At 47.2% G+C, this 19,966-nt stretch overlaps 1 protein-coding gene across 1 annotated transcript; it reads right to left on the bottom strand.

Annotated features, from left to right (window-relative positions):
• Positions 1 to 1,332: 1,332 nt before the first annotated feature.
• On the bottom strand, positions 1,333 to 17,187 carry LOC125941087 (uncharacterized). The gene is made up of 5 exons (XM_049658019.1): positions 16,966 to 17,187; positions 16,194 to 16,251; positions 15,099 to 15,400; positions 4,560 to 4,893; positions 1,333 to 1,482 (listed from the first exon to the last, which is right to left on the bottom strand). The coding sequence occupies exons 1-5, from the start codon at positions 17,185 to 17,187 to the stop codon at positions 1,379 to 1,381; spliced, it is 1,020 nt and encodes a 339-aa protein (XP_049513976.1). The 3' UTR covers positions 1,333 to 1,378.
• Between the last annotated feature and the right edge of the window lie 2,779 nt (positions 17,188 to 19,966).

Raw genomic sequence — 19,966 nt, 5'->3', positions numbered from 1 at the left:
GCTTGTTAATTTACTTAGTAAGTGAACGTTTACAACTTTACACGGCCGACAATACTACTATCCTTAAAAGAACTTTCTGTGCGCCAAGTTGGTGCATTCTTGCCAGATGTTTTGAAGGCGCAAACACGAGATACGGCGCAAAAGAAGGTCAAACACAAAAGGAAGCACCTGTCCTGTGTTTGGCCTTCCTTTTGTGGCGTGTCCTAGTGTTTGCGCCTTAAAAAATACTATCCTTAGTTCGTCTAGTTATCTACTAATTTGCTATCGCAATCGATGCTTTGCCTTTAGGACAAAACTGCGAAATTTTTAAATTTATTCATTTATTTGCCCATTCCAAGTGCCCTGATAACATGGTATTACATGACGGGTTGGTTGTTACGTTTAATTATTAAATTATGTTTTAGATGTTTTAGATGGCTGTGTCTAAAGAACGCAGGCAGGAAGGACAGCGTTATGCACCACTGTTTATACCAAAAGTTCCTTTATCGTAAGGACTTCTAAAACCACTTCACCATATTGACACGTGTACTTGCTTATCTTTCTACGGTGACCGCTTTTCACCGGCTAACAAATATTAAATATTATCGCTCAGCGCAGGACGCGCCTGTATGTATCGTAAGTTTCTCGAATGTTATCGACGGTTCTACCCGTTGTCTGTTGTCAACGAAGCTTGTGTAATCTGATTGTCTGCGTGACGCAAATTGTGTAGTACTTTCTGGAAGACACGCAGGCACCAGCTGGAACCTTTGATAACTCATATATAAAAGCCGACGAGATTGACCGGCACATTACATTTCCGACGATCGCCGACTGTGTTCGCCGCTATCGCTGTGCCTTGAGTGTATAGCCTGTTTTTCTCTTTGGCACAGCCCAATAAAATGTTAGTTTCACCATTCACAGCTTTTGCTGCTGTGTTCTTGACCGTGACTGGCTACGTGACAATATTTTAACGCCGCACCATCCATCCATCCTCGACTATTTGGACAGCACAGCAAGGCACGCACAGAACACGTCAGCCGCTGTTCAGTGTATACGTCCTGAAACTTAAAAAGCGCACTAGGGGAAAGCGGCGCAGTTTGCAAACTATCGACATCAAGTAATGCATTTACCAATAACAGTGCCTTCTTATTTGATAGGCGCACCTAGACAAAAATTACAAGTGCGCGCGCAACCTAATTGTTGTATCGCATCCAGGTGTTTAGCGTTAATTAGAAGTTAATTCATATCATTTAATCGAATGTAGGTGATAAAAAATACATTTTTGTTTTCAGACGATCCGTCAAAAAAATATATGTCCATTTGAGCTCAAGTATATATGACCACTCGTGGGATTAAGAGCACTAGTTCTGTCGACCGCATCATTTCCAGTACGGTTCCATCAGAACTCCCTCCACGTGAAGTTGGTCCAGAGGCTGTGAGTCGTATCACATTGAAAAGCACGCCTGAAAGCCGCTGCTGCCGGTAAAGCCACGTTGCAGAACGCTATCTGCAAAGAAGAATTAGCGATAGCAGAAAATTAGTTACGGCTAAATATACCTCAAAAGAAAGACAAAAATATATTTTGCTAACCTTGGTAGGAGTAGCGGTGTGCAACTGTGGCCCCCCCACATTTATGGGCAGTAATGGTGTAAACGGGGGAATATATAACTAGTCAACGCGATCTCGCAAAGACTTATGATTACAGAGTTACGAACACTAAATAAAGACGTGGCTCGCCATGCGATATCTACTACTTTGGAAATATTACAAGCTCGGGTGGCGCACCATGTTCACATGGGCTTGCGGCAGACATGGCTAAAGCATGAAAAAATAAATCACAGCATATCCACGGGGTGAATGATGATGAGTGGGCGAAGCTCCGGAGGGAATCATCGGATCTCCCGCTTAAGGGGACGCTAGCACAAACGCGTTAGAAACGTGCAGTACTCTCTAGTAAGGGGGAGCGGCCACAGCGTCTTACGCAGCCATTTACACATGCCGGAACGTGCACCGCGTTTGCCGACGCCATCACATGACTGCTGAGAGAGTATACCCCCCGTATTCATAAACGCTCCTCGACTTGAACTTGACTTGCCACCGCCTTGGGCAGCGCGTTCGAAGTGCGTTGAAGGTAAGGCGGAGAGGCCACAGCGTCTTACACCAGCTTCTTACACGGGCCGTAACGCGCTAGCACAAACGCGTTAGAAACGCGCTAGAAACGCGGCCTTTCGTTAATGTTGGGTATTTATTGCCATCGTGGTGCGTGTGTCTATGTGCGCTTCGTGGCGTAGTGGGCTAACGCCGCGCGCTCGGAAGCGAGGGGTCCCTGGTTCGATTCCGCGCTACGGACACAACTTCGGAATTTTTTTTCTCATTTTACTCACACTGGTTACACACTACTACTACGACGACGGGGACGGAACGGGTGCCGCTATAAGGAGCTTCGCTCCTAAAAGTTAGGGAGTTGAACTCTTTCTATTCTTACAATCGGCAGAAAAGTCACAGTCTAGAATGTGAAAAGCTGCAAGGGTTGTCTATTTACTGGCGTTTTATGCGCAGCAGAGGAAGTATTACATATGTCCATATCCGAAATAAAGGCAGAATACGTGCAAGCAAAGTCACACACACGATGACCTTATTGAGTCAACAAGTGTGGCTTAATGTAAAAGTAACGAAACAAGGGTATAGTCAAAGAACGCTACTTCAAAAAAATATTTGGTATCCACCGAAATGTAGCCCCAAGATTTATTTAAAATATAACCATGCCGGTTATTCAAAAATATTTCCAGTTTTTTATATTTATGATTGGACCTGGATATTTTTTTCACACTAACTGCGACACCAAAAGCGTCCTTGTTTGATTCCTTTGAAACTCCTCGTGGTTTCCAAGTGGGTGCGGTTCCTTCCTCAAGAAAAGTCAACCTGCATATTTCCGCTTAATTTGTTAGGTTATAGATGGCAACATTGTTTTGATTAACGAGATTATCGAGTGGATCCTGGGCATGCTTGAATTATTTACTGAGGACAAACACATATAAACAAGGTGCTGGATTTTCAAGGTAATCTCGTGGTTTCTACAAGAGGTTCATTTCAGTATTTCACGGCCTGGATTATGCAATTAACGTGAAAGCATCGGCTAGTTGGTTTTTCATATTCAGGCGGGAACAGCGCCTAGGACTCAGACAAAGTGATTGCATACTTTAAAACGCATTTAAATTGTTATTTATCGCAAAATAAATCGCTTGTCAGTAACAGTTCAACGTGTTTTTACGATGTGCCCTCACTTTTTCCGTGTCTTTGGCGCTGTTCCCGCCTGGATTGTGCAGTTAGCATTTCTTAACGTTTACTCGGCAGCTACTAAAACTATGCATTATCGACATCGGCGATGCCATGTTTTCTCGGTTTCATAATCGTTTCGGGCACCCTGTTCTTGTTGCTGTATAATGTGTTCGCACTTTAGAACATAGGCCCCGTGCACAGCCTGTGGAGGTGCTACTGTCGGACACCTAGCGGCCGCTTGCGCTTTCGGTACACCCACGTGGTTTCCGGCCTCTCGCTGTAGAAGGAGATCATACGCGCAGAGTGATTTTCCGTTCTTCGAGAATCAAGTAAGGAGTTCCCGAGCTACAATGAGTTGGACACAGACGCCCTTTGCGAGAAGCGGCTCGCGCACGAACCTAAAGCTTTTTAGAAAGATACGAATCTAATGCAATAAAGGAGTTCTTCAAAGCTGCCCTTATTGAAGAGATTGCTTTATCAAATATGGCTCATTACGTACTTCCACACGTTAAGGGTTCACAGAACGTATCGACTTAAATGCCGAGAAAATTCACATGCACACTGCAATGTTGTTGGTAGAGAACATCGTATACTGAGAGTTGCGACGCAAACGAACATTTTTTTTTTGCAGACGTTGATTGTTTATTGCTCACAGACATGCCTTGTGGATTGAAATGTAGGTGAATGAATCCTTCCAAGGAAGGAAACCCGGAGATTTAGAGATATAGAATTTTTTTTTCGTTGTTTCTGACATTTTTCTGAAAGCGACGTGCATACCGTCGGCATGGTCAACTTTTGAAAACGTGCTCAGGAAACCATTTATACTACCTAACAAGCTGGTAAAATTGTTGACCACATGTATCGAAGAAGCCAAACAGGACACCAAATGAATTAGACTACGTGGTGCCAAAATACAGCTAGCACATGTGGGAGAGAGAAATTCGAAATGACGCAGATACCTCGTACAAGATACCGCGAGAAGTCGAAAGTTAAGTTTACAATTTAAGACGGTAGCCATTAGGCAGACAATGGCCGTGCAATAACGACAGCACTATAATTTCCTTCCTATTCTCTTTGCCTAAGTAACTGGAACATACTTTAGGCTCTTCCTTCGGTCGAGCTTCTTTGCCACTGTTCCTGCATATCATTCCGAGTTTTGTTGCACATAAGTTTTACTAATGAAGTGGAAGACCTTGAGCTCGTTCCACATAGGTGTCCAGATAGGTATCTCCGCAAAAGTGTTCCACGCACTTAGTGGAACTTATGTGGAAGGTAATTAGGAATACAAAATCGGTGCGGACGTGCCTGCATAATCCGTGCCCGGCCAGATAGTCCGCAGGACGGGAAGCAGCTCGTGAGGAAGAAGAGCTTGGCGCGAGGGACACCGCCGAACGTGGTGTCGCTGCTGTGTCCCTTGGTCGCTTCAATCCATGCCGTTCCTGACCGGCGCGCTTCCAGGACGGAAGCCGCGTGGCTGGCGGCAGTTGCGGCCAGGCTCAGTGAGGTCAGCTTCCGGATCTCACTCACGCGCAGTGTTCCCAACGCGCTCGTCCTAGTAGCCAACAGCAAACGGTACCGCTTCAGCTCGGCCTCGGCGGCGATAAGCTCGGGGCCCAGATCCGCCGGCGCAAGTGGCTGCGGTACAACGAAGGTGCAAGCATGCGCGTTACTTCTCGCGATTGAGATAAATGTAGCTACGGAATCGTAGTGATGACAACGATGCCAAAAAATAAACTCAGCAGGCTTGTGCGACCCTTAAAGAATTACAACCTAGTTTCTAGCGGATCTGTTCTTTTTTTTGTAGCAGTTGCTACAAGGATTTCACTTGACTGTCATCAAATCATATACCTTCAGATGTTGTCCACATGTGACTCGTTCGTTTGGAACATTGGCCACATAGAACGTTTTCCAGCACTTGGTCAGAAATTTTTAGAAAGCCAGTATTTCATCCATGTACATATTACTTCGACAGAACAACCCAATAGCTATACGGTACTTCATCTCCTTCTTTTTCTGCTAAATTTGATATCAGTTGCGATAACAGTTGTGCCTGGGCAACGGGATAAATTCTCTGTCGTTCGTAGAACACACCTACAACAGCCTCATCACTTGCATACGTAATGTGGTGCTAATGCTGTAATTAGTCTTCACACTTTGAACTTTGCCCACACATGACCCTGAACCTGCTTCTAATTTTACAGAATTATAAACAAGATGCCTTGAATACGTCACCGAGGACACTGTGGAACTCTAGTACGAACCTCGCATAAAGTCTAAAAAAAACGAGGGTCGAGTAATTACTTGCAACTTGATAACTAGGCCAGGAAGGCTTAAGTTTCTTCACACAAGAAACTTAACATGACCCCCTGTTCCACAAAATATAAATTTAACGTAACGTATGTCGGGATATTTGCAGATATAGCTGAAAACGGCTGTGTGACACATTTCAGCACTTGATTAGGAGTTTTTTTAAAGGCTGCGGTTTATCCCCACGCATCGCACAGAGATTTGACGTACCGCTCCCCCAATTTATTTTCGCTATGTTTGATTTGGTTGCTTTCAAAGTTTTGCCAGGAAAACGACCTAAATTCTACGCTTCTCGTAAGACACATACACTACGCTCTGGGTTGCTTGAATAAGTAATTTATTGCAGAGTAATTATTGCAAATTAACCACACCCATTCTGAACTTTCCTAGCACATCACTTATACCTCGTCCTTACTGTCACCAAACATAAATAGGGTGCCTAGTCTAGTTCACCGAGGACACCAGGATAATTTTCATATAACGTATAAAAAAACGAAAAAAAAAACGCGAAGTAACAAATTATTTGTAACGCTCCTAATTGAGCCAACAACATTCAAAACTGTGCGATACACTGCACTTAAAATGTCCCCCATTTCTATTGAACTTAAAGTTTGTATAACGAAGAGTTCTCTCGGGACATTGGGACATGTAGCTGATAACGACCGCGTGAGACTTTCTAGCGTTTGATTAAGGAATTTTTCGAAAAAAATGTATTTGACCCAACGGTCAAATACCTTCACACCTTCACCTTCACACTCCAATTTCCTATAGTGGTCAGCTTCATTTTCCTAAGTTTGATTTTGGTGGCATTTTATTTATGCCAGGATCGCAGGCTAAGTTTGCGCCGCTCGTAAAATGCACTTGTAAGGCTCCATAGCACTTGCATGCGTAATTTATTGTGAAGCCCGCAACTGGACAACGCCCTTTGAACTTTGCCGACTCATTACACATAGCTCACCTCGGCGGATTAACAGCTACGGTGTTGCGCTGCTAAGCACGAGGTCGCGGGATGAAATCCCGGCCGCGGTGGCCCCATTTTGTTGAAGGCGAAATGCAAGAACGCGCACGTAGTGTGCACTGGGGGCATGTTAAAGATCCCCTGCTGGTCAAAATTAAACCGGAGTCTCCCACTACGGCGTACCTCATAATCAACACGTGGTTATGGCACGCGAAACCCCCTAATTCAATTCATTACACATAGGAGTTCCCTAACGCCAAATGTGAAGGTGCCTTGTTTACTTCACCGAAGACACTGGAGAAAGCTACTATAAAACCCCGAATGTCGCATGAAAACTAAACAAAAGATGATGGTTTAGTAATTATTTGCAACTCTTCTATTTACACCAAAAACGAGAAAGCTTCGCATACAATTTAACTCAACATTTCCTCTATTTTAACCGAATTTGATGTTGGTGTTTATTATACAGTTGTTTTAGAACTCTCGAAACTATTACCGATAGTGGGAGTACATGACAAACTGGAACACTTGAATGAGGAACTTTCCACAAAGGCTGTATATTTTACCTCCAACGATTAAATATACACCGTTCGTCACTCACAAGATGCTTCCTATACCACAACGTAATATAAACAGGGTGCCTCGCGTGGTTCCCCGAGGAAACCGAGGAAAACAACTACGTGCCTTGTATTACGCTGGAAATTTCGAAGGCGGCGAGCATTCGGTAATTCTTACGAGTGAATGAGAGAGAGACAAAACGAAGGCAGGGTTGTTAACCTGTGAAGAGTCCGGTTGGGTAGACTACGCTGGGAGAAGGAAAAAGAGGAACAGAAAGAAGGGAGACCTAGCGAGAGAAAGCAATGCGGTGAATATGAATTATTATGAGGGTTAATAATAAACCTACACACTTAACATTTTGAGTAGGCGTAAACACTAGAGTGTCCCGCCTTTCCTGTCAATATGAAATCTCTGCGTGTTTGATAATAGTACCAGGAAAGCCGCGTAACATTTAACAGTTTCGTATAACTCCTCTAAACGGGCCAAAAAAAAGAGTTCAGTTTTCATTTATTCCTCTAATTGAGAAACACGCTTCAAAATTTGCCTACCTATCGCCATTTATATTCCCCACATTTCCTTTAACGATAAAATTTGTACGTGACATTTTTTTCCCACAACGCCATGAAAACTGGCATTAACGTTTTCGAGTGCTTCTAGTCGCATTAACAGCTTCGCTGCAAGAGGAAAGGCGTGGTCACCAGCCCGCCGTGAAACGGGGGAGCTCACCCAACAGGAGAAAGCATGTTATGTGAGCTAGAGCACTGCTCGGGCTCGGGCTTACCCGAAAGCCCAGGGCCGGCCTGGCCCGGCCCACGGGCCGGGCCGGGTAGAACAGTTTTTTCACGGGCTCGGGCCGGGCTCGGGCATGGCGCGTGCTTTTTGACCCGGGCCCGGGCCAGGCTCGGGTTTTTAGACGCGGGCCCGGGCCCGGGCCGGGCTCGGGCTTTCTGGTGGTGTGCATGTAAGGTGCAGCGAGTTATTCTCGGGCGTCTCAACTCTGAAAAGCATTGCTTTTCGGGTTCGGGCCGGTTTCGATTCGGGCTCGGGCCGGGCTCGGGCCTAAGGTAAAGGGGTGGTGGGCCGGACCGGGCGGGCTGGCCGGGTAACGTAGATTATTTCCGGGCCCGGGCCGGGCCCGGGTCTCGCCATAAAAGTTTTGATCGGGCTCGGGCGCGCCGCCCAACGTAAAAACGGGCCCAGGCCGGGCTGAAAAAATCGGCACGTGCAGTGCTCTAATGTGAGCTTCACGGCTGCAAATTACAGCCGCTACAGTCATTCTATTCCTGCCTTAGGAACTACAGGACCTGAACCTGCGACCAACAACGAGGCGGAAAGAACAAAGTCCGTGAACATGAACCGCAGCAACCCACGCTGATTTCTTTGGAGGGCCGACGAAAGCGTTGGGTACCGAGTGGTCCCATCGTCAGACGCCAAGCCCATCGGCCAGCGCAGCCGCACGGAAAACAGCTAAACTATTATCTGGCTGTCATAACTCACTGCTTTTGACTGAACAGGTTAAGAAACGATGAAACTACCTGCGCCACCGTATTAAAACAGATGTCTACAAGCAAAACAACACAACGTGTGAGCCGGGGGGGGGGGGGGGGGGGTGGGGTGGGGGGGGGGGGGGGTGTATTGTAACAAGTGAACTTTACGAGCGCGCCTTCCTGCACACCTCAAGAGCTGCATAGCATTGCAAGTGAATAGCGGCGTCATCACCCCATCTTTATGGCGGGCGCTGCAAAAAGGTATTTATTGACAATGATAAAGTAATATAGAATTGTCTTTCTTTCTCGCCACGCGTATATCAATTTGATTAGGCATTTTATTTTCGCCGAATGAATCAAACTACGTCTAGTTTTAATTACAAGAGGTTTTCTTTTCGTTCCCTCCTCAAACAACTCGCTTCAATCGCTGCTCCCAAAACTATCCTTGCTGATGTCGGTGACAATTTGTCCTGAACCGCTCTTCTCCCGAAGCTTCGCGACCTATTTGCATCGGCCTTGCACACTCCGCGTGTCTGGAGACCGTCTAAAGCATAGAGTTTCATACAATAATCACTAGAGCTAACTGTGGCGCTAGTGCCTGCGGGAGCTACAGGCGCGGTGGTTCAGTCCAGCATGGCAATGTTGGGCAGTACACATACATTTGCCTAAACTTTCTCCTTCTGGCTTCAAACGGCTTCCTGACTTTGTAAACACTTAATTTATAAGAAAGTACTGCTTAGTACATACTTAAACAAACGCTATTAAAATTGTTTCACAGCAGGATTCGAACACAGGACTTCTAGCACAGAAGCCCGCTATCGAAACCATTGCGCCACGGACACATGTATCGACCAAGGAGGTTTTTTAAAAACCTTCTTGGTACGAACTAGCGGTATAGAAAGCATTTATTAATTTCTCGCGGGCAAGGCAGCTCGCTGAGACCCTTAGCGAGTTTCGCTTTGGCCACCTCGACAGGCTGAACGACTGCCATCAGTAGCGATTGTGCGTGTTCCCAGAGTCTTCTGCACTTAAGAAAAGTATAGATTGCTCTGAAATATAGTACAATGAAGGCAGATAGAGCGTAGAACAAAGCGTTAAACAAAGCGCAAAACAAAGCCACAAGAACGTCTCAGTCCGCAAGCATGAAGATCAGACAAATCAATGTACTACCCATCATTCCCATGGCGGCTGAAGGATTGCAGCCCCAGATTTCCCTGTAGTAATTATTGTATGAAACTCTATGATCAAATTATGGCCTCCAAGATTGCGCCGCGCCGGCTGGTAAAACGAGCCGGTGGAGGCGAGTCTCATCTAGCATGCCATAGTCTAAACCACCACGTACGAGTCGCGCGCGTGTGCCGTTGGTAGCCGGACAGCTCGAAGGCAGTGATGGCGCCGACAGAGGGACGTGACTCGAACTTCCCTATAATTGCTACAGCCGTGAAGAATTCACAAGGGATGATTGTTTATGTTACATCGTATGAAAATGGAAGCAAACATCATCAAGCACATTTTTATAGAATCTCACAGTACACGAGCAAAGGAAGACGTGGCCATATGTTCAGACTTATTGAGGTGCGAAGTGAGAGCTTTTTTGTCAATACGAATCTTGAAATTATGTAGCTGAACTATGTTGACTGGTTGCATTATCTTCGCACACTTTTGAACATAAAAACAGCAAGAAGATACGCACATACCTCCACATCCTCCGACACTACTTCAGGGACCTAACGATGATCGACCAAAGGTGCCTGCAGAAGCCCCAAACCCTTCTACTAGTAAAGTCCCTAGGAATGTCACGAATGTGAGGTGTCTGTGTGGCTTCATAAATGTGAGCATCAGAAGTCTGGAAAGATTTGTAGCTGCTGCGTCAATGAACGCGGCGACACTGCGTGAAGTCTTCATGAAGGTGCTTATACTGATGACATTATTGCGCATTACTACTGACGCAGGAGTCTTAGCAAGACAAGACTGCAGCCAAGGCTTAACAACGAAATACCTGCAAGACGTACTAAAGCATCTTGCCATCAGAGTTGGCTGCAAGGAACGAAGCAACCACCGTCAACTGGCTCCTACCGCTAGAGGCGTCCACCCCCGCGGAACGAATAATCCGATTCATAATGCAAAAGGTAAGCCGTGCAGACACGGACACAAGAGAAGTGGACAACACGAACGCCGACTATAAACTGAAGGAAGCACTGAGGCGAAAGAAAAGTTTCAAGGTTGCAGCTGCACGCCCGAGTTAGATGAATGCGCGATATTGCACAGGCATAAGAATGCAGACACGTGTCTTATGGCCGAGGCTTGGCATATCAATAATGGTGGTAGTGCGTGCGTGAGTCAGCCTTCGATTACCTTACATAAGGAAGATCAAGTGCCTTAACAGTTATCTTTCAGGTAGACCGGCACGTGTACACGATTGACAAGTGGTGCTGCCATTCCAGAGAATGCGCAGATGAGTTCTGTGTCTTCTTTCTTTTTGCCTCAGTGCTTCCTTCAGTTGATAGTCGGGGTTCGTGTTGTCCACTTTTCTGGTGTCCGTGTCTGCACGCCTTACCTTTTTGCATTATGAATCCCTACCAACTAGCTCAGCTTTCTGTCGTTCTAAATAGCCAGATGTAATCCACATCGTCAAGCCCTATGATCAGCAGCAGTGCTCATGTGAGGAGCTTGTTTGGTGAGCAAAATTGCGTTATGTTGGAAGGCGACGTGGCAATAAATGCCAATATACTGCGTTTCATACATAGGTGACAGTACCATGGAGGCTAGAACGACTTCTCTTACCGCTTCCAATCACGATCAAAAAAAGTTAGTGGCGTTTCATTTCGTGAACGCTGGAAAAGAGAGAAACAAAGAAAAGAGAAAAACGAAAGAAATTGAAGGAAAAAAAACACGACCTGTATTACACCTTCATTGTAGTCTTTATTAGGAACTTGTACTATCATTGTAGACAGTGATGTAAATTATCAATACAGCGTCAAATGTGAGAGCCTCAGCCGGGGTGCGGAAACCGTAATATGTTAAAAAAGAAAAGAAAGTCATTATCGGAATGAAGATTCTCAAGCCCTGGTCTCCAAAGAAAAATCTCCCGGAATATTGGCTCTACCTACAATTATATACAAGTAGTCAAGACAAACATGAAGCTCAATTCAGCAAGCAAGGCCATTTGTGAGTCAAGATGAAGACGCATTCATGTTATTATATATAGTGTGTAAATATATTCAAGCCCATATTGTGAGTCAAGGTGAAGACGCAGTCATGTTATTACTGCGGCCTTTATTACACTCATCTTCCTCATCTGTATGTTACCATCATCATCCTCACAATTTTACCTATCCTCCTCTTCGCCTGTATATGTGATCTTCATCATCGCCTATGAGCAAGGATGGCATTCAGCCGGACCCTGACAAGACTGCTGCAGTCCCTCGCTTTCCTCGTCCTGACAGACCCAAAGACTTGCGCAGTTTCCTTGGCGTCGCCTCTTATTTCCGTCGCTTTATCCAGAACTTTGCCTCCATCGCAGCTCTATTACACGAGCTACTAGCTTCCGGTGTACCCTTTCTGTGGTCCCAGGAATGCCAATTGGCGTTTGCACGCTTGAAGGACGCCCTCACGTCTGCACCTGTGGTTTGCCATTTTGATTAGGCCGCGCCGACTCTCCTATACACAGACGCTAGCGGCCGTGGTTAGGTGCTGTTCTTCTGTAACGCGACAACTCTTCGCGAGAGAGAGTCATTGCATACGCCATCCGTGTACTCGGCGCTTCCGGAAAGGACTATACGATCACTGAGCAAGAGTGCCTCGCTGTTGTTTGGTCGATACAGAAGTTTCGCCCTTATCTCCACGGCCGTCATTTCACCATCGTTACGGACCACCACGCCTTATGCTGGCTTTCCACGCTCAAAAACTTGTCTGGACGCCTGGGTCGCTGGATTTTACGCCTCCAAGAGTATGATTTGGAAATCATATTAAGTCCGGAAAGAAACACCAAGACGCCGACGCTCTTTCTCGCTGCCCGCTTCCTACGGCCCCGCTCGACGCTTCTGCAATCGCTTCGCACATAACCAGTTCGACCGACACTGCTACGGTTTCCTCCCTGGTCAGAATGTACCAACTGCCTTTCGACGATGATCAGCCACTCGCCTCTCGTCAGCTGGCTTACCCGTACTGGCAACGCTTCATATATCACCTCTCTGGGGCTTCTCGTCCACCTAACGCGCGCCTCCGTCGCCAGCTCATGCATTTCAGCTGGACGATGGCGTGTTGTATCGCCGTATTTACCATCCTGACGGGCAACGCTGGGTGCCAGTTCTAGCACGCTCTCTCCGACTTCGTGTCCTCGACGCCTTTCACGATGATTTGACAGCTGGCCACCTTGGGTTCCATAAAACCTATGACCGCATTCGACGTAGTTTCTATTGGCCTTGCCTTTCTGCTAGCGTCGCCAGATACGTCGGTTCCTGCTCTCCCTGCCAGCGTCGCAAACTCCCAACATCTGCTCCTGTCGGCCAATTACAGCCGATTCCATGTCCCGCAGCCCCGTTCGAGGTTGTTGGGATCCACCTTTACGGGCCCCTTTCGGTCACTACTGCTGGCAATCGATGGATAGTGACTGCCGTCGACTATCTGACGCGCTACGCTGAGACAGCTTCTGTGGTTACTGGCTCTGCTTCGGAAGTTGCTCACTTCGTTCTTGAAGCCATTATTCTCAGTGACCATGGAAAGGCCATTATTCTCAGTGACCTCAGTGACCATGGAAAGGCGTTCCTTCCAAAACTGCTTAACGAAGTTCGAGCCTCCGGCACTGCCCACAAGACGGCTTCTAGCTATCACCCCCAGACTAACGGCCTGACCGAGCGGTTTCATGGCACCCTTGTCGACATGATCGCTGCTTATATTCAACCAGACCACAAAAACTGGGATGCTCTTTTAGCATTCGTCCCTTTCGCCTATAACACGGCCGTGCAGCGCATAACTGGGTACTAGCCTTTTTTCCTCCTTTATGGACGCTCCCCTACTTTCTTTCTAGACGTTTCATTTTTCAACTCGAAGGCTAATTCATCTCTATCATCGTGCGAAGAGAACGCTTCCCGACTGTCGCCAGCGTGCTCGCCTGAACACAGAGGCCAGACAACAAGATCGGAAAAATATTTACGACGAATGCCATCGCGTTGTATCTTTTCAACCTAGTGACGAGGTCCTGCTCCTGACTCCTGTTCGCACCACTGGTTTATGTGAAAAATTCCAGCCACGGTTCATCGGGCCGTACATAGTCCTTGGACAGACTTCGCCTGTCAACTATCGCGTCACTCCTCTTGACGCCCTCACAGACCGCCGTTGCCGCAATACCGAGGTTGTCCACGTCTCCCGCATGAAGCCCTTCACGCGGCGTGCCTCGACACCTTGACGGCCGGCCGGAATTGCTGCTTTCACGTCGGGGGGAAATTAGTGTGGGCGTTTATTACGCACATCTTCCTCATCTGATGTTATCATCATAATCCTCACAAGTTTACCTACCCTCCTCTTCGCCTGTATATCGATCTTCATCATCGCCTATGTGCTGCGCTGGTTCGCTGACGAGATCCCGGGCCTAATAAACGTCGTCCCAACCGAGACGTCACAATACATATAGTGTGTAAATGTGTAATAAAATAAATGCCGCTATTTCCTGTGCCCCTCCCTTGGCCGTGGTTTCCCTGGTGGTAGAACTCGCCCCCCCCCCTTTCTTTTTTCCCTTCAAGATTTATACTTTGATATAACATGTCCTATTCTTTTTATTTAAATTCGGCAGCCTGCGACACTTTGCAGCAGGCTGGGCTTCAATCTTTAATTTCCTTTGCGTAATTTTTACTTGCCCAACACCATTTTCTGGTTACGCGCAAGCGTATAGATGCCGGGAACATGCACAACAAGCACCGCGCTGTCGAAGCACAAACGGAAAGGGCGCGAACGCGGCGATTCTTTTCACCTCCAGGCGCCTCTTCCACTTCCATCGCTCGTTCCCCTCGACGCGACATACATAATCTCGCCGATATGACAAGCGGGGCCTCTATGCTTGCGCGTAACATAGTGCGTGATACAGAAAAGAAAAGAAAGATATGGCCCAACATATGACGAATTATTGCATGGAAGGCATCGAAGCTCAGTGGGTAGTTACCATACCGAACGTGCGGACTTACACCTTTCTGTGACCAGCCAGTTGCCTCAGCGCAACGCTAACGCCCGCGACCAAAACATAGTACGTCGAATGCAGAAAGCACATACGCGCACAAATAATACTTCACGTAACTATAATTACGTCCAGAACTTGTAGATGTTATATACGAAGTAGTTATGCCATAAAACGTGTCGCAGTTAAAAAAAAAACTGCACTGTGGAAAACGCGGAATGATACTTTACGACCGCACTACTTGCGCAACTTCTGTAGCGTTGCCTGTTGAGTATGAAGGCGAGTATATATATACTATAATATGCTGCAGAAGAGCAACCATCAGGTGAAGTCATTTGGCGCCAGCTCTGCTGAGACTGACCTCGAAACGGTCATTGAAGAAGAACAGTATGTAGAGCAGCGCGAAGATCTGCTTCGCAATAGTCGTTCCCAAAACCGCGGCCAGCATGGCGGGCGGATGCCGTTCCTCAGTGAGCGGTGGCCGCAGAAGGAAGTCCTTGACCACCAGCTCGCGTGCAACCAGCAGTCGGTAGGTACGCAGCGGTGCCACACCGGCCACGTGGTACACATTGCTTTTGGGCTGGCGCAGCGACCGAGTGAAAAAGCGCACCGTGTTGTCGTAGCACGGGTGAGTACGCGGAAGTAGCTGCCCTCTGCCTCCACCTGCCGGAAACAAAGGGAAATGATGTCAGCTGTTGATACATGCGGTGATTAACAACAAATAAATATTTGAGATCTTTGCATATTCGTTCCTGCAACTGGCTCGGATGGGTTATTGTACGTCGTATATGAATAGTGTAATTGTTTTATTGCGATAATAATGATATGGACTCCAAGCGGATTTCTGCCGTCGTCGTCGCCGTCGTCGTCGCCGTCGCCGTGAGGTTCCGTAGAAAGTTCAAGGGCGCTAACATCGTCGCCGCGCGGCGGAGAGAAAACGTGACAGTCGCGCGAAAGGCCGTGGGGGAAGAAGAGGGAGGGAGAGGGGCGACGTCCTGCTGCGGCACCAACGGCGCAAGGGGAACTGGCGACTCAGTCTCGCACGCGAAAGGAGGAAAGCGGAAAGGCACGGTGGTGGCGGTGAAAAACATTTATTAACCATTAAATGGTTGCAGAGAGGTCATTGAGTTGGGCCCTATTGGCCTCCTCCCTCACAGTACTAGGTGGAGCCCCTATTCCGGGGCCCCATTGGCAAGCAACGCCGCCCGCGTGCTTTGAACCAAGGCCTTTTGGGTCTTGAGGTCTTGACAGCCGAGTAGGGCCGCCTCCCATCTCAGAAGGCACGCGAGAGGGAGGGGTGCGTCTTCTACTCTGCCCGCAACTGCACACTTGTACTTTGGACGGCTGCGGCCGGTCGCCCGCACCGTATCTTGAAAGCGATCTGCAGACGGCTCATAGCTTTGTATGCGCCGTGCGTTCGCCACCAGTTTCCGTTGAAGTGATACACCCTACGAACCTTCGCTCGCTGCCTGCTGCTGCGCTTGTTCACGCCATAGTTTTGACAGCCTACTTGTCTGGCGAACAAAACACGGCAGCGTCATTGCTGCTGATGTTTAGGGAATTTATCTGAATATAAATCGATCCAGTTACTTTCCTTCCAGCTAGAACGAATGTAGCTGCTTTCATATACGAATAACGCGAGCTGCTTGTTTCGCGACGATCCGAAGCGCGGCAGCAGACGGTAGCAGTCGACGAAAGAGCACCACCCACAGCGCTCACTGCGCCGGCACGACGCTCGTTGCAGCCGCCGGCCGGCCGTGGCGCCAAGCAGACGCCACGCGCTCCGGTGTTCTCTCTAACAGTGGACCCCTCTGTACATTGCCATGTTGCTGCGGCGTACGATATGTTCACCCTATCTCAGTGATTTCGAAACGCACCTCAAGCTTGCTTTCGGCCGTCTGTGACGACACGGAGGTATAGATCAATTTAATTTCGACTTTCTCGAAAGCGGATGACAAGGACATGAGTAAACCACTTATTTACAGTTACACATGCACCGTACCTCATACCAAGTATGTATATTTTGCGTAATCACTTACGAGTGTATTTCGAAGAAAAGTTCAAGGTAATGTGCAATGTATTGTAGACTGAGTCTGAGGTGGTTATTATTGGCTAGTGAGAGTTCGCGAGCATAATTTTTTGGGACTTCTCTTGGTTGAAAAAACTGCTCACGCGACACCCCATGTGCCTTGGCCCCACACTTAAGAAAAATCATGCCGCGGACTCACCGGCAGAAACGAGTAGATGGCGTCCAGCACGGCCCAGGTGGCGCTCATGTTGAGCGCGTTGACGGACATGAAGCGCGTGGCAGGCAACACGCGAGCCGCTGTGCTGGGTCCGTACGCAGCCACCAGGCGCGCACCGACTCGCGCACAGAGTGCAGTGCCGTATATGCTGGCGTCACGTCGGGCACCGTGTCTGTCTGGATCTTTCCACACCACGAGGGGCATGACAAAGTCGACGGACTTGACGCAGGCTCGAACTACGTATGGCACCCGCGCTCCGGCCTCTTCCTGAATTAAAAATAAATTCATGAGCTACTCCACTCTGTGAAGGCGGGTGACCATCGAAGCTGTTTAGCGCGCGACACAGAGGTGACACGGAACTTTGAACAAAGGCACGAACATATTTATTGTTCTGATCGGGGTCATCGTGACGATATTTATGAAAACGCATTCGTGTGTAACGTCTGTTATTAAATCTGCCCGTCACGTAAGACGGGCATACTGCCCTTAAGCATTGGCTCATACCCCGTAAACGCGGCCTCCCCATTACCACACAAAAGAGAAGTGAAATTCTACGCTTGAGTGGTGAGACACGGCCGCAGAAAAAAAAATGTCGCAGTTGCACCGAAAGGCGAAGCACCAATTGCGATAGCAACTTAGTGGAGAGCTATACGGAGTAAGGAAAGGAGTTTTATCAGCTGTAAACTCGGACATGCAGCAGCACCCGCGATGCGTAGAACTGTTGTCGACGCCGTCGCCGTTTTACCCGCGTTCGCACGAACGCGCGCGGCGTTGGTGACTGCTGCCAGGGCCTCTGCCCAGGCAGCACATCACATGGGGCCAACTAGGGCCGATGATGGTTTTCAGCCGGCACTGGCTGGGCCGCGAAGGCCCGCCGTTGCCTCCGTAATACCAGTGCTGGCAAAGCCACTGTAACAGACATCCAGCGCTGGCCTGCTTTGCCGGTGAATGCCCGTTAATGGCTAGGCCGGGCGTCACAACTGGCTATCCCGGGCCTGCCTTGCCGTAAGAGTGCCGCCATTGGCTGTACATCTCTAAACATTGGTTAACAATGTCCGTTCAAAGCTATAGGCATAGCCACATTGTTTAGCAGTTCTGATAGACCCGTAAATATCGGCCTGTCAAACAGAACGGCATTTCAATATTAATTTTCACGCAGCATTCGCTGGCCATTCCGATTATATATGTTTACAGCACGCAATATTTATTTGAATTTTTCACCGCTCACGCCAACTGCAACGAGATAACTCTGGTAATGTTTCTTGTTTCTTACTAAATTATTGTGTAAGTTCTGCATATTTTTTTTCGTTTTATTACAAAGGCTGTTAACTTTCGCGTAATGTATGTATTGAGTTGAATCATTCGATCGGACATTGTTAACAAGTGGCACAAGGGCACTCCAATTAAGCGTCAATGCGCGCTTGCCGTGTGCATCCTCGATAGGCGCAATAACAATCAAGGGGGATATACGTAAAAAGCATGTGCGCTTACATGTGCGTCGTTTAAGTAGTGTTGCGGGTAGTGAATTTCAAAATACTGCATAACTTTATGGTGCAATCATCTGTACCACTTGCCAGTAATGCCGTCGCTAGCTCAACTTCTGTAGCGGCTGTAAATTTTATTGCCAGTACATACAAGGCATTTTGGATGACTGCTCCCTATATTATTTTTCTGCATAGAGAGCACATCGAACTGTGCAGTAGTGTTCTCCTGTGGCCAGGCTTCATTATTATCTTAGGTGCTTTTCCCGGAATACTCTGTCGTCCGTGTTTTTTTTTTTTTTTGATGCCAGATGATTTTTTCTGACCAATGGGCACAGTAGGCGTCAATTCCTCCCCGCAGAAAGAACGGAGGAAAAAAGAAATGGAGCCATGTTGAAGAGAGGTTTCTGCTGGGCTATTGGTGCATATTCTCTAAAACAAAAAAAAAACCAGCCAATAGAAGAGACAAGAATGTGAGACAAGCCCAACGCTAACTTACAATGAAATGCTTATTTTGCACGACGCCAAATATATCTACACTGAAGAGAAAGGGGAAGGCGGAGAACAGAGACAACGCCACAATAGATTACGGGGGTGGGAGGGGAGAAGTGAAGAGAAAGGTTTGGTCAGACGACCAAGACGTCTATACAAGGCGCTCTCCATTGGAAGGAACAGAAAATAAAGAAAAATAAAAAAAGACAGAATGTTTGTGGCCGCCGCGCCATTCCGAACCTTGACGGATGGCTGAAAGAGTTGAAGTTACCGACCTAGGACTGAGAACGAAGAACGAGGCTAAGATTAAGGAGAATACAGGTATATAGAATGCAAAAAAAAGAAGAACGCTACTGGATAAAAATGTAAGCTACTGAATAAAATTAATTTCTGATGAAAAAGTGGAAACAAGCATAAAGAAAAAAAACTACTAAAATATATATACATTTTTCAAGTAGGTGAACTCTTTTTGTGAGAGCAACACAGATTTGAATAAATTGTTCGCTGATGTTTGCATCTTATATCAGCTAATCAATAAACCTATCGTTGTTTTGACTTTGCAAAGAGGGATACATAAGCTTCCTTATTCCTCATTAAATTCAGGCTCCCACTTGCACCCTGAACGACACACTTCTGGTAACTTCTTCCTCTTGTAGATAAATATGTCGGTATGCACATCACACACAACATTTTTGGAATATGTAGGTTGAGTTTTCAATTTACCAATGCCAACCGCATGTTTGGTTTCTTGCTCCAAAATTTTCTTCATGGGAAGCTTTTATTTTATAAATCTATGGTGGGGTCAATCTTCGAGTACACCATGCAGTTCTGTCTCGCAACTCTCGAAAGTGTCCAAAACCTTGCCGTCCTTGTTTTGTTACATACAATTACTCACGTGTAGCCAGTGCGTCTTCTACAAATCATCGCTTGGTTTACCTTGTCGCCGTATGCGATCTCGCTTGTGTTGTTTTATTACGATATATTTTATTACTCTCGCTGCTTAAAGGACA

Source organism: Dermacentor silvarum, chromosome 10 (genome assembly GCF_013339745.2).
Source record: "Dermacentor silvarum isolate Dsil-2018 chromosome 10, BIME_Dsil_1.4, whole genome shotgun sequence".
NCBI lineage: Eukaryota > Metazoa > Arthropoda > Arachnida > Ixodida > Ixodidae > Dermacentor > Dermacentor silvarum.
Note: the sequence above shows the minus strand (reverse complement) of the source record. Positions and strands in the feature narration are given on the sequence as shown.

Coding starts and splice junctions, on each gene's coding strand:
- LOC125941087 (XM_049658019.1), bottom strand. CDS start 17,187: ATGCCCCTCGTGGTGTGGAAAGATCCAGACAGACACGGTGCCCGACGT. Junction 16,252..16,965: donor CCATCTACTCGTTTCTGCCG/GTGAGTCCGCGG, acceptor TTTGTTCGCCAG/ACAAGTAGGCTGTCAAAACT. Junction 1,483..4,559: donor GGCACGGATTATGCAGGCAC/GTCCGCACCGAT, acceptor CTTTGCAGATAG/CGTTCTGCAACGTGGCTTTA.